The sequence below is a fragment of the Pseudophryne corroboree genome, chromosome 7, assembly GCF_028390025.1.
Source record: "Pseudophryne corroboree isolate aPseCor3 chromosome 7, aPseCor3.hap2, whole genome shotgun sequence".
NCBI lineage: Eukaryota > Metazoa > Chordata > Amphibia > Anura > Myobatrachidae > Pseudophryne > Pseudophryne corroboree.
The window spans coordinates 34,334,404-34,348,813 of NC_086450.1; the positions used below are offsets into that span (position 1 = coordinate 34,334,404).

The 14,410-nt window shown below is 46.0% G+C and overlaps 1 protein-coding gene across 1 annotated transcript in view; it reads left to right on the forward strand.

Annotated features, from left to right (window-relative positions):
- The window catches only part of LOC134944339 (aldehyde oxidase-like), a 145,370-nt gene that overhangs the window by 16,078 nt on the left and 114,882 nt on the right, over positions 1 to 14,410 (forward strand). Inside the window, exons 5-8 of the mRNA XM_063932921.1 lie at positions 6,395 to 6,521; positions 9,837 to 9,898; positions 11,066 to 11,179; positions 11,859 to 11,939. Of these exons, the coding sequence (XP_063788991.1) occupies positions 6,395 to 6,521; positions 9,837 to 9,898; positions 11,066 to 11,179; positions 11,859 to 11,939 (384 nt within the window). The remainder of the gene's footprint in view (positions 1 to 6,394; positions 6,522 to 9,836; positions 9,899 to 11,065; positions 11,180 to 11,858; positions 11,940 to 14,410) is intronic.

Sequence of the window (14,410 nt, forward strand, 5' to 3'; positions counted from 1 at the left end):
ATGAACAAAACATGGTGTCAGAAGAAGTGTAACTTGGACTGCTAGTGCTCTCAGAGTGTGAAAGAATCTTGCAGAAGTCTGTAAGGCTGTGATACTCAGTGTCTGCAAAGCCTGCCGTGTGCTCCTCTCTTCAAACAGTGAGTAACCATGGATAAACTAGCTCCTCCAACCGGCATGCTGATGTCTGGTAACTTGTCTGAACACTGGAAAAGATTTAAGCAAAGGTTTAATATATATCTTGCTGCATGTGGAGCTGATACAGAGGCTGACAAAACGAAGGCATCCATTTTCCTCCATGTGATAGGAGAGGATGTGCTGGACATTTATAATAGTTTTCAGTTTGCTGAGGGGCAGAATATGGTGCTTTCTTCTATAATGCAAAAGTTTGAAGGTTACTTTGTGCCAAGGAAAAATGTGACATATGAAAGATATAAGTTTTTCACATGTGATCAGAAGTCTGTAGATGGATTTGATCAGTATGTTACAGAGCTGCAATCACTCAGTAAAACCTATGAGTTTGGTGATTTAAAGGATTCACTGATTAGAGATTGTATTGTCTGTGGAATACCTGATAATGAACTCAGAGAGAGACTGCTGAGAGAGCAAGACCTAACACTAGACAAGGCAGTGACTATGTGTAGATCTGCAAAAACTACTAGTAAAGCCGTAATCAATTGCATGAAGTCAATCTTTGCAAGGCATGGTGTTCCTATGGAAGTGTTCACTGACAATGGTCCTCAGTTTTCCAGTGCTGAATTTAGACAATTTGCTGATGAGTGGGAATTTGTCCATACTACGTCAAGTCCCCACTATCCACACTCAAATGAGTTGGTGGAAAGTTCAGTAAAAACTGTAAAGAGTCTCATGAAAAAAGCTCAAGAAGGTAAAGAAGATTTCTACAAAAGTCTTTTAATCTACTGCAGTACACCTTTACAGAATGGACTTTCTCCTGCACAAATGCTGATGGGAAGGAAGATTAGAGAAAATCTCCCGATACATGATGAACTGCTTAATACACATAACTCAGCGTTGGTCAGACTGAGTAAGGAATGTCAACAGGAGAAACAGAAACTGTTCCATGACAGGCGTACAAAAAGCTTATCTGATCTAAAATCGGGTGACCAAGTCCGTCTCAGAGATCACGAGAAAGGTATTTGGGTGCAGAAAGGTATTGTGCAAGCACAAGTAGCACCAAGATCTTATACTATACGTACAGAGCATGGAACGGAAGTAAGAAGAAATTGGGTGGATTTAAGATCTCAACCTAACCATAATGAAGACAACATGACTGAAGAATACCCTTCATCTGACATGTATGATGTACCTCATAATGGTGAACAAACCACGATTCTAGGAAGGTCCAACATGGTAGATGAAACACAGACTGTGTATGAAAGACCCAAAAGGGAAATACGCAGACCTGAGAGACTCATTGAAACGTGTTAGATGATGTTCTTAATATGATGTTGTTAATTGTTGCATTGAAGCGTACAGGGCTTATCTTTAAAGAAAAGAGGATGTGATGTTAGTGTATTAGAATGCTTGATATTTGTAGACGCTCCCTTACTGATGTGTGTTGGTCTGGGTCTTCAGTGATGGTCCCTGGGACAAGGGGGATGCTGGGAAGTGGGTGGTCCAGTGTGCAGTGTGCCGGGAGTTGGTGAGGGAATAAACAGCACAGCAGTGAACTCACATGTCTCTGTGTCCTTATGATTGGATTTACAAACATATGAACAAAACACCCCAGGAATTATGCACGGGCACCATTGGCTGACTAGATGGGCCAAGCGGTTCTTATCTGTGAGAGTAGAGGGCCTGCAGGAGCCTCCTCTCTTAAACCGCCCCTGTGACACACCTCCCGGATTTTGGCCATGCCCCCCAGTACTGGGGCCTCATCAATTTCTCTACGGCCCTGTGTTTAATGCAGATTTCTATGCCAAGCAAATCTGAATCTCATTTACCAGTATCCTCAATACTCGTCTGATGCAAACAGGGGAGCCACACCCACTGCCAGTGAGCCCCGGAAGGCGATGTTTTGCAGTGTTTGGGGTGGCAGTTGGTGTGAATATCTGTTATTGAATTTTGGACTGTGCTGCAGCCCTGCCTCTAAAGGAGTGTGTGAGTGTGTGTATTAAACTGTTATTTTCACACTGTGTCATGTCTTTATTTTAATATTTATTTTACAAGGGGAGTATAAGTACCAGTGGGCCCTTAATGCCCTGCATGCTGGTACTTGTGGTTCTCCAAGTACCAGCATGCAGTGGAGGCTTGCTGGGATCTGTAGTCCTCCTGTAAAAGACAATATTTTCCAAACCAAATGAACTGCAAGCTATTAACTTGGCAGCCACAGCCCAAATTTAACCTTCACTTTAAGGACACTCGTTACTTGCTGCCAATATGTGGCTTGGCTCGTTTGCAAAATCCAGCTATGCCTCTGTAGTGCAGTAGAACTGTATGGAAGCTGATCAGTAAACCTTTACTGATGACACGTGAACAGAGGTGGTCATTCCGAGTTGATCGCACCCAGCAACTTTTTGCTGCTGCTGCGATCAACTAGTCCACGCAGAGGCGGAACTACCGCCAGTGCAAGCAGTGCGTTGCACTGGGGCCCGCCTCTGTCCAGGGGCCCAAGCATGTAATGAGTCAAATTGACTCATTACATGCCGCTGTGCGCTGCGGGCAACCGCTGCCCGCAGCGCACAGCCGCCCACAGGGGAGAGGAGCAGCGGCACGGACGGGGGAAGGAGGAGGAGGGAGGTGGAGGAGGGAGCCGCAGCAGCGCTTTGTTACTGGTGGAGGCGCTGCTGCTGCTGCCCCTCTGCTTCACTATAGGCTGTCTTCCGAGAACAGCCTATAGTGAAGCAGAGGGGCAGCAGCAGCAGCGCCTCCACCAATAACACAGCGCTGCTGCGGCTCCCTCCTCCACCTCCCTCCTCCTCATTCTCTACTGCCCGGGAATCGTCTGACGCTGCACCGAGGAGCCTGAGCCAGCGGAGAGGGTAAGTATAATTCTTCTTTCTGTCTTTCCTCTTTCTCTTTTTCTTTCTTTCCTACAAAAAAGGGGGACTGTCTGCAGCAATGTGTAAAAACGGGGAATCTGCCTGCCGCAATGAGTAAAAATGGTGAATCTGCCTGCCGCAATGTGTAAAAATGGTGAATCTGCCTGCCGCAATGTGTAAAAATGGGGAATCTGCCTGCCGCAATGTGTAAAAACGGGGAATCTGCCTGCCGCAATGTGTAAAAATGGGGAATCTGCCTGCCGTAATGTGTAAAAATGGGGAATCTGCCTGCCGTAATGTGTAAAAACGGGGAATCTGCCTGCCGCTATGTGTAAAAATGGGGAATCTGCCTGCCGTAATGTGTAAAAACGGGGAATCTGCCTGCCGCAATGTGTAAAAAGGGGGAATCTGCCTGCCGCAATGTGTAAAAATGGGGAATCTGCCTGCCGCAATGTGTAAAAATGGGGAATCTGCCTGCCGCTATGTGTAAAAAGGGGGAATCTGCTTGCAGCAATGTGTAAAAAGGGGGAATCTGCCTGCCGCTATGTGTAACAAGGACACGCTGTCTGCCGCAATGTGTAAAAAGGGGGAATCTGCCTGCCGTAATGTGTAACAAGGGCACGCTGTCTGCCGTTATGTGAAAAAAGTGTACGCTGTCTGCCGCTATGTGTAAAAAGGGCACGCTGTCTGCCGTTATGTGTAACGGGGGGGGGGGGCCAAGCCATTTTGTCGCACATGGGCCCACCGCTCGCTGGTTCCGCCACTGAGTCCACGCCTATGGGGAGTGTATTTTAGCTTAGCAGGGCGGCGATCGCTTGTGCAGACCTGCTATGCTAAAAGAGTTTCACACAAAACAAGACCAGACCTGGACTTACTTACCCTGTGCGACGATCTCTGCGATGCTGGGGCCGGCTTTGACGTCAGACATCCGCCCTCCGTTCTCCTGGACATGCCTGCGTTTTCCTTACCACTCCCCGAAAACGGCAGCCAACGGTCTGGATCCGCCCAGGAACGTCTTCTTTCTGTTAATCTTTTTGCGGTCGGCTCTGCAACCGCTTTCTTTGTAGGACGCGCCGTAACCCGGTGACCCCTGTCGCCGGGCAACGTCACGCATGCGCAGTGCGGCTGCAGCGCATGCGCATTCCGGACCCGTACACACCGCCGAGACATCCTCCATGGGTAGTCCATGTGGATCGTACAGTATGAAAAAGTTCAAACAATTAAATATTTTTTTTTTAGACTCATGTCGACCTTTTTCCATGTTGACCTTGTTCATGTCGATCTTTTGTCCGTGTTGACCTATTTCTGGTTTCGACCCAAGGTGTGTCGACCAATTGGTGTCAACCTAATTGGTGTCGACCTGGAGTCCGGATACCGGCTCCATGTGGGCAATGTTGTGTAATAAAAATAAAAAACAAAACACAATTTTGGACTCTTCTGTAGGACGAGTATTGATTTAGGGGGACATTTACTAAGCAGTGATAAGAGCGGAGAAATGAGCCAGTGGAGAAGTTGCCCATGGCAACCAATCAGCACTGAAGTAGCATCGATAATTTCCATACTATAAAATGATACAGAGCTGCTGATTGGTTGATGGTGAAATTTCTCCACTGGCTCACTTCTCCGCTCTTATCACTGCTTAGTAAATGTCCCCCTAAGTCTTCATACATTCCTGACATTGGGTGTAGGTGCCAGCAGTGTTATCGGTCTTATTTGTTTGCCGTACTGTTCTGAATTCTTTTACTAAACTCTGGTATGTGACCAAGCTTTACTAAAGGCATGATTGTGTAACAACAGATGGAGAGGATAATTCGGCTAGGTAAGGGTTACATAAGAGGCGCGCAATGAAGGGGAAATAGCTAACCAGTCTTTCCACCAAATTGCAGCAGCTGCAATGCTCAATATTTAATATTAGATAATGATACCAGTTCTGATGTAGCGTTTGAAAGTAGATTTATTTAACACTCTCTCCAGCATTGACTTATGTGCATATTTATCAATATTAGTTTTACTAAAATAATGTGAAAACGCGTTTTCACTCCCTTTTCACATTATTATAGTATAGTTGGAATGTATGGACAAGTGGAGGAGGATTCGCATCCCCGTTTACTGCGTGGATCAGGTGACCGGGGTCATAGCAGGAGCACAGGATGAGATGACCGGGGCTCACCATTTACCATTTACCGATCCTGCGCAGGGCAGTCGAGAGCCAGGGTGGGCCCAGGTACTTTTCAAGGGGCGTGGCCTAATCACAGGAGGTGTGGTCATGTACCCTTAGAAAAAAATACTGAAAAAAATTGTATTTTAAGCACCTCCATGGCCACACTGCAGTCCAGTACACAGCGGCGTGTGCTGGGCTGAGGAGAAGAGCTGCAGCTGCTGCTGCTAGGTAAGAGGGAGGTGGCCTGGGCCTCTACTGGACCCTCACTGGGCCCCTCCATCAGACCTGGGCCCGGGTAATTTGTACCCTCTCCCCCCCTCCTGGGTACAGCTTAGCGGATGGGGGGTGGTGGTGGGGGGGAGAGTTTGTAGCCTGAAGCGAACGTACAGTCACAGTCTCACGTTTTGTTTGGGGGGGGGGGTTGTGAAAAATACCCTGGAGGGCAATTTGCGTTGTTGCAAGATTGAGGAACAATTTTGGCGCGTTTGGCTGTAGTTGCATTCTATTACATATGGGGCCCGATCAGGCCTGATTCTATTGCACTGTAGGAGTAAGTCCTGGGCTACGCACAGACTGCACAGACTGGAAAACTCATTCGATGGTGAGTGAGTTGCGAACGTATTTGCAGCTGACCAGCATTCGCAGAGATTTTCGCAAGGCGTATGCAGACTTGCGCTGGCCGGGTATTCACTCTGTCTGAGCGGCGACTATTTGATTACAAACCTCTGCAAATTCGCAGAGGAGTGATCAGGTCTGAATTAGGCCCATGGGGCGAAATTCAAATGTTTATCCCGCCAGCAGCCACTAGATGGCTTTGAACTGAGCTATTCTAATGTAGGTCCGTTCGGCATCTACATTTCAGCTCGCACCTGCCGGGGGGGTGGCGAGCTGAAATATGTGAAAAGTGATCCGTTGTCTACCCAAACGACACCTTTCTCGATCGCGCCCATTATTTTAGTCGGGTTTAGCCACTTTTTACGCTGCTAAGCCTGGCGCTAATGGTCGCGATGAAGCATAAAGAGGCATCAATTGAATATCGCCCCCTGCGATCTCCTGTCACTTTAGATGGTAGATAGGGAGTGATAACAATTGAATTCTCCCCCATAGTGTCTGAAAAGTTGCCTGAAATATGCCGGGATTGCGCCACTTTACATACCTCGCCCCCTATTACATTTACTCCCGCGTATTCCTGCTTATACAGCAATTGTCGTCATAACATTATTGCTTCCTGCAGGAAAGGATCGCAAAAGCTCACGGGTCTCAGTGCGGGTTCTGTACACCTGGAATGGTGATGTCCATGTACTCACTGCTGAGGAACCATCCGGAACCCACCATGCAGCAGATACACGACGCATTGGGAGGTATGGGAACTGCGTGAACATGAGTTGTATTGTAACTGAGGACAGAGTTATTATAGGGGTACGGAATCTCTCTCTGGGTCAGGAATGCCGCACAGGCAGCTTCCTGTATGAGGAGAATAATAATCCGTCATCCCTAGGCTTGAGGAAAAGGAAATGTGAAATAGGTATTGTCTCTAATGTGCCTGATTGATGTAATGGTTTCACATTGGCCACTCCGTGCCGAAGCCAATCACTTTGTGTCCCTTGACTGTAACTAGACTCTATCCATTCTAGAAAGAAAAATAAAACTGTCAATGTCATTCTGTAGTTCTTCAGGGGATGATAAAGTAGCAGCCAATCAGCTCCTAACTGCCACGTTACAGGCTGGGTTTGAAATATGGAGATTTTAACCAAGGTTAAAATCAGGCACAAAGTGGGCTGGTGTTCTAATTTCAGCAGATGCTATAAAACAGGTCTAGTCAAACCTGTACACACTGAAAACTATATACAACATACAAGGTAGCAGCGCTTTGCAATCAATAATATAATCATAAATCTATTTAAAATGTAGTGGAGCTGATTAAGGCACGTGGAGATGAATGGATTGAAGGTGGAAAATAATTATTTAATAATAAAAAATGGAAATACATACAATGTATTAGATTAAAATGTAAAATTGAAAAATTAAGAAATATGCAGAATCACCATGGGACTGCTCTAATAATGAAGTCCGTTCCTAATTTTACGTGGACTGCAGATGAATACGAAATGAGAAAGGTAAATAAGGGCTGATGGCACAGTCCTGATAGCGATATTACCACAGTGTTTGCCGCTGGAGGAAGGGGTCCCCTGGATAGTGTCCCTTTATGTGGGTGGAATTGTTGGGATCCTGTATCCTCACAAGGTTGCGGAGTCCTCAATGCTGGGTGGATAAGAAAATATCACCAATACATAGGGCTGTTCGCCCAAGCATCTGCAAATCTTTGAAAAAGCTGCAGGTTCTGCAGCGAAACGCGTCAGGTGTTTACTCCAGATCGCCCTTCATCTATTGGAAGCTGCCTGTGCCATATCCGGACCTTTAGTGGACTCCTACAAAGATTTGCAGATGCTTGGGCGAAACAGCCCTATCTGTTGGTGATATTTGCTTATCCACCCAGCATTGAGGACTCCGCAACCTGGTGAGGATACAGTATCCCAACGATTCCACCCACATAATGGGACACTATCCAGGGGACCCCTTCCTCCAGCGGCAAACACTGTGGTAATATCGCTATCAGGACTGTGCCATCAGCCCTTATTTACCTTTCTCATTTCGAATTCATCTGCAGTCCACGTAAAATAAGGAACGGACTTCATTATTAGAGCAGCCCCATGGTGATTCTGCATGTTTCTTAATTTTTACATTTTAAATGTTAATCTAATACATTGTATGTATTTCCATTTTTAATTATTAAATATTTTTTTCCACCTTCAATCCATTCATCTCCACGTTCCTTAATCAGCTCCACTACATTTTAAATAGATTTATGATTATATTATTGATTGCAAAGCGCTGCTACCTTGTTTGTTGTATATGGGTTTGAAAAATGATAGAAGCGATTGGTCGGTACTTTGGGGGTCATTCCGACCCACCTGATCGTAGCAGTGCTAAATTTAGCACAGCTACGATCACTTACACTGACATGCGGGGGGACGCCCAGCACAGGGCTAGTCTGCCCCGCATGTCTATCCGCCCCCCCCCCCCCCCCCCCCTTTCCCCGCACAAGTACAAAAGCATCGCCCGGCAGCGATGCTTTTGTACTTGAAGAGTAACTCCCGGCCAGCACAGCTCCTTCGGTTGGCCGGGAGTTACTCGTCGATACCAGGGTCGCAGCGGTCGTCATGCAGCCCCTGCGGCCCGACCCCCACACAGTCCGGCCATGCCTGCGTTGGCAGTACCGTGCCCACAAAACGCCGCTGTGCCTCCCCCTCCCGCCCAGCAACCTCCTCCACCTGTCAATCAGGTAGAGGCGATCGCTAGGCAATGACAGCTGTTGGCTGTCAGCCATGCGCCGGCGCACTGCGGCGCCGGTGCATGCACAGTTCTGACCTGATCGCTGCAATGCGAAGAACTGCAGCGAGCGATCGGATCAGCTTTTATCTCTCCCCTGATTGTTTACAATGAAAGCTATGCACTTTTGTTCTGGAAAGACTCTTGATTTAACATATAGGGCGGCGATTAAATTGTTTTCCCCATGGCTGCCACTAGATGGCACCCGTCGGATCAATTCAATTGTTGCTTTCGTTTGGGGGGTGAGTGCTGCGGTGGGTGCCCAATATTTACAGCAGCACCCAAATCAATTTAATTCCCCCCAGAGAGTATAAGCAGCGTAAGGTAAAATGTTAGGCGGGTGGGACTACAATTCTGGACCTCCACATAAAAATGATGATGAACAGTCGCCCAGTTGGCCACACGGTCGGCCATTAATCATATGTATTAAAATTGTATGTTGATTTTCCTCACAAATAATGCAACTATCTTCTTATACACAATTAGGGAGTCATTGGGGCTGATAGTAATAATTGGTGCAGACATTTTGAGTAATATCTTCCATCTTGAGCGCACTGCGTAGGATTACCCTGGGTGAAATAGTCTACCCCCAGAAGAGATTACACAAAATGGGGGTGATTGCAGCTTACTAACGCTCAAAGTAAGGTCCCAACAAAAACCGTCAGGTCCATGTATTTTTCATCCCATCCACAAGCGCACCAGATGAGGCAGCCATGTTGGACGCACTACGATGGTTACACTGTGGGAGATGAGCCATACAAAGGGAAAGCTGACACGTGTGTAGTAGTATGCTATACCCTGCACGGGAAGATCCATATGAAGTACACCCTGCCCATGAAGGAACCATCCGAGGCAGCCATCTGGGACGCACTGCGTAGGTTGCTGCTGGCAGGGTGTGCAATCAGTGGGGGTAAACGTTATAGGAATAGCACACAGTGGGGTGGAAGTACGCTGTAAGAAGAAAAAAAAGACACATTTGCAGGAACTAACAGACAGGAGAACTGTAATAACATTATATGGAGAAAATGATAAATGTCCTGGTCTCATGGGAGCAGTGCGGGTAGGTGTGAGAATGGGGGGATGCGCACTGATGTCCAATGGAAATGACCCTGCTGGGCCCGGTCGTGGCCACACCCTCACAGCACTGGCCACACCTTCGCTCCTCACAATAGACCCTTGCTCATTTTCAGTCCCAGGTTCATGTGGCCCTTAATCTGTGTTTGATTAAACAGGATTTATTTCCACCGTTAAACACTGGACTTTACATTTTGTGTCCATTCCATTAGGTAACCTGTGCCGTTGCACTGGATACAGACCGATCATCGATGGATGCAGAACCTTCTGTAATGTAAGCAGTACATTGTATGAAGCATATTGATAGGGATTTCTTGGCACAGACTTCATTTGTTGTTTTGTACGCGACCTTTTGCACCATTTACTGCGTAGTTCTATTGATTTACTGATCTGGCATCTCTACTTTAGGGAGAGTTATTTTCCTTGCTGTTAAATGTGAATCATCTCAGCTCTGTACATTTCTGTACAGATAGACTAGGGAACATATTAAATTCACTGCCACAAAACCTGACAAACACTTGAAGAAAGTGCTGGACATCATACTATAAACATGTAGAGAATACACAGTTTCTGTGTTGATCAGATGGGTAATTTGATAAAGGGTGTAACTATAGCCATAGACAGTGGCGTATCTATAATGGGTGAAGACAGGGCTGTAGAGATTGGCATCGGGCCTGGCTACTGAGGGGGCATGGCTTAATCCGGGGAGGCGTTGCAATCAGCCCCTACAGTGCTGCGCAGTATGTGATGTTCTGGAATTCAAAATATGGTCAAGGCCTCAGTACCGGTGCCCGAAAGATCTCATGGTGGCACTACCCAAGTCCCGGTATTGATTATCAGTTGTAGCAACTGCTGGGGCATACATGTCTGTGGCAGGATACTACGTGTCAGGATACTGAGGTAGAGAAGAAATAGACCCGCAGTAGTTTTTAGTGGGTGAGTATTGTGGGCTTACTGTGCCGCCTGGTACAGTGGTCATAGACCAACCAGACTGGGTTTAATTCGCCACCGGGAGCTATAATTATGCCCTCTTAGGCTCTTACAATCCTGCTGCATTGAAAGGTCCTATAGATTGTAAGCTTGCGAGCAGGGCCTTCCTACCTCTGACTGTTTGTTTATTACCCAGTTTTGTTGTATCATTGTGTCCAATTGTAAAGCGCAACGGAATTTGCTGCTCTATATAAGAAACTGATAATAAATAATACATAAATAAATAAAGGTTAAGTCACTGCCACCACCTGGCCCCTACACATGATCATTTACTGTGTTCCGCCTTGCTGCAGCTAGTCCACACCTGAGTAAATAGTATTTCCTGAATTGGCGCACCGCCTGTGAATATCCCACCGCTGCCACCAATATCTTTCAGATGGGCTTTCTTTTTAATACTTCTATCTATATAATGTATCCAAAGATAAGTAAAGTAATTAGCTTGTCTCTAAAGAAAACAGATTGCTGCCAGCTGAAGGCAAATGGAACTTGCTCTGAGAATGGAGACACAAGCCTGAGGAATGGTGTAAATGGGCTGGACGAAACGCACAACTCTACTTCAGCAGATGTAAGATCCTGCTCTCATTACTTTATGTTTAATTGCTGTTATTTACATGCTGTACGCTTCAACTTATTATATTTCCCCCCTCCATATTACCTGATAGTATAATCAGGATAGTGTGACTCTCACTAGATTTGATTACACAGTATCCAGAAAAGGATTTTGTGTTTGTATTTCAGTGCAGCTAATAGCTCACCAGACAAAAACTTTCATTGTTAGTAGCACATTCTGGACTGTCCAGAATCTTTCTATTGTCCAGTCCAAATAGGAGGTAGGTAGGTAGGTCCGAAGCATTCACCAAGCTGAAACCGCGTCCTTCTGTGGTCATGGGCTTAACCCCTGCTATAATGTAACAATTGTGATACTAAATGCCAGTGTTCGTGTTGCCGGTGGTCACATGACCGACCCCGGCATCCCAACATTTAGAATGCCGACAGGGGAGGGGGTAATTAATCTACCTCTCCCCTGCCCCCTACCCTAACCCTAACCAGCCTGGGGTGGTGGCAAGGGCTAAGGACACAGGGGGTGTCGGCTACGGCTAATCAAAGGGGGTGGCAGTTGGGGCTAAGGACACAGGGGATGGTGGCTACGGATAACCACCACTGTGGTGCCTGGCGGCACCGCCAAATGCGCCGACATTCTCATAGTATTTTTTTGTACCAGTATCAATTTCTTTCTTCTGCAGATTTGTACAGGATTGTTCCAGGAAGACAGTTTCGTGCCTCTAGACCCAACACAAGAGCTGATTTTCCCACCACAACTCATAGTAAGAAATTGCATTATAAAGTATTTTAAATATACGAATGATGAAGGAACGTATTATGACATATGCAAAGGTCTAGTGACACACATGTTAATGGTTAAAAAAAAAAAGAAATAATTGCTTGATCCTAAATAGCATTTAGGGTAGAACAAGCATCACAAGAAAATAAGATATTTCTCTAACGTCTTAGGGGATACTGGGATGGTCTTAGTACCATGGGGTATAGATGGGGTCCACTGGAGCCTTGGAACTTTAAAAAATCTTCAGAGTGTGCTGGCTTCTGCCCTCTATGCCCCTCCACCAGACTCAGTGCAATCTCTGGAGCTCCAGAGAGTTTTCTTCAAAAACGTTATTTTTGTTTGCTATTTTCAGGCAGCACTGGTTGGCACCAGTCTGCCTGCGTTGTGGGACCTAGGGGGGGAAACCGGTACCAACCTCTTGATGGGTTAATGGTCCGGATCCCCGCTGACAGGACACAAGCTCCGGAGGTGTTGTTTCGCTCGCCCACAGGGTGAGCGCACACTCCAACAGCATGCCGCCACCCCAAACAGAGCTGAAGACGCTGGATGGTGAGTACAGGAACCGAAGTCCCGGTTAGCGTGTGCCCGGTTCAGATGGCTGTCAAAGTCAGAAAAATATCATGATGCACACTGCCATATTTGCACCTCATATGTGTCCTCGCTGCGCATGCGTGCGCTCTCCCGTGCGTGCGCATACCCGCTGTTGCGTGCACCCGCAGGCGCACGGTGTGCGCATTTACTGTAAAGTTTATGTGCGTCTAGCGGGCAACTCGTTCGTAACATATTTTCACCATATAATGTATTTTGTAGATTATGGTCCCTTTGATAGAATCTGAAAGTTTAGTTAATGTAGCATGTTCATAGACAAAGAGATCCCTCTTTGTTTGATACGAAGGGTCAGACAAGGGTTATACAGTGGTGTTTAGTATCCATCGGAAGAGTATTTAATTAGCAATATTCCGGTGTTGGTTTGAAGCTGATTAATCGCTCGTGCGAATAGTTATGGACATAAGAAGTTTATGGACATTTACTATTATTTGCACTTTATTATCCATGCGGCGGGAAACCTAGTTTCCCACCCACCTGAGCAGTTGGAAATAGTCACAGCCCACCTGTATGAATCAACCTATGACCTTTTGTTATAATGCGAAGAGGAATTCCTGTGTCCAATGAACAATAAGAATATAGGGACCATTGTACTGTATTATGTGTAGGGTATAAAAGGACAAGCCGATCTGGGCCAGCTCTCTATTCTCTTCAACGGTTCTCATTGCTGATAATCGGGAGCTGGATATCCAGAGGCGCATGCGATTGTTTCCCTTGAGCGTAAGTTTTCTCCGCAATCATATTGTCTTTCTTGTTATTGTGAGCCATATATCTCTCTCTCTCTCTTCTCCCTTTTCTCTCTCGTTTCTCTTATATAGTTATTGTACTGCTATTGTATTTCATGTGTAGTTATCTGGTTAGGTAGTCTATGTTATATTGGTAGTGTATGACTTGTATTGTATTATTCTTTTTGAACGTTCATTCATTTCCTTAAAAGGCGTTAGACCCTTAGACCGGTATTGTGTGTGTTCATTATATTGCAGTGGGTAATAGGAGCGTCTCTATCGCTCAAACAGCTTTATTACAAACCATCTTACACTGTGTTGCATTTTCATCTTATCACTGCACAAGGGTTTATTGCATAAATACATTGTTTATGGTATAGTTATAAAGGTTTAACATTGTGAGCGTCTGCACCGCTGGTGATCTCCTCGTGGTCCCGAGCGTCCGCTACGCTAATAGCGTATCATTACGTTAGTCGGCAGCCTATAGCGTGCCTGCCTGTGATCTCTTGGCCGTAAGCGAACGTGACGCTCGAGCGTCTCGACTACGGCTAAGCGATTGTTACGCAACGTGCGTACCCTTACGGTATACCATACGCCAATAGCGTACTGTGTTCTTTGACCTCTTAAAGGGTTTTAAGTAAGATAAATATTAGGCTTTATCAATTGGCGGCTCGTCCGTCCTTCACATATCTGCACTAGGTAATTTCAGCAGACATTATCCATCAGCAAAGGGCGGGAGGTCATATTCCTCGTAGTGCTGTCTGGATAAGTGTCTGCTTCGCTTAGTAAAGGGTGCTGAAGGAATCCGGAACCGGAGGTAAGAACAATACGCTAGTGTCTTTTAAACTGTTTATTTCTGTCTTGCGTACGCACGCACGCATATATCTGCATTTCTTTTCATTCGTGTATTTTCATATCACTCTCCTGTTTGCCATTTCACAATTGTTAACGGGCTAAGAAAGATTTGTTGCTATCAGTAGTTAAAGAGTAAAGGTAATACATTTAAGGGGTAATTTGTAAAGCACGCACACAGCTTTGCCTAAGATACAAGGAGAGACTTGTGTGGTGCTCGGTAGATGATCGAGGATCACCTACATTGATAAACGTGTTAATTGTGTTACGG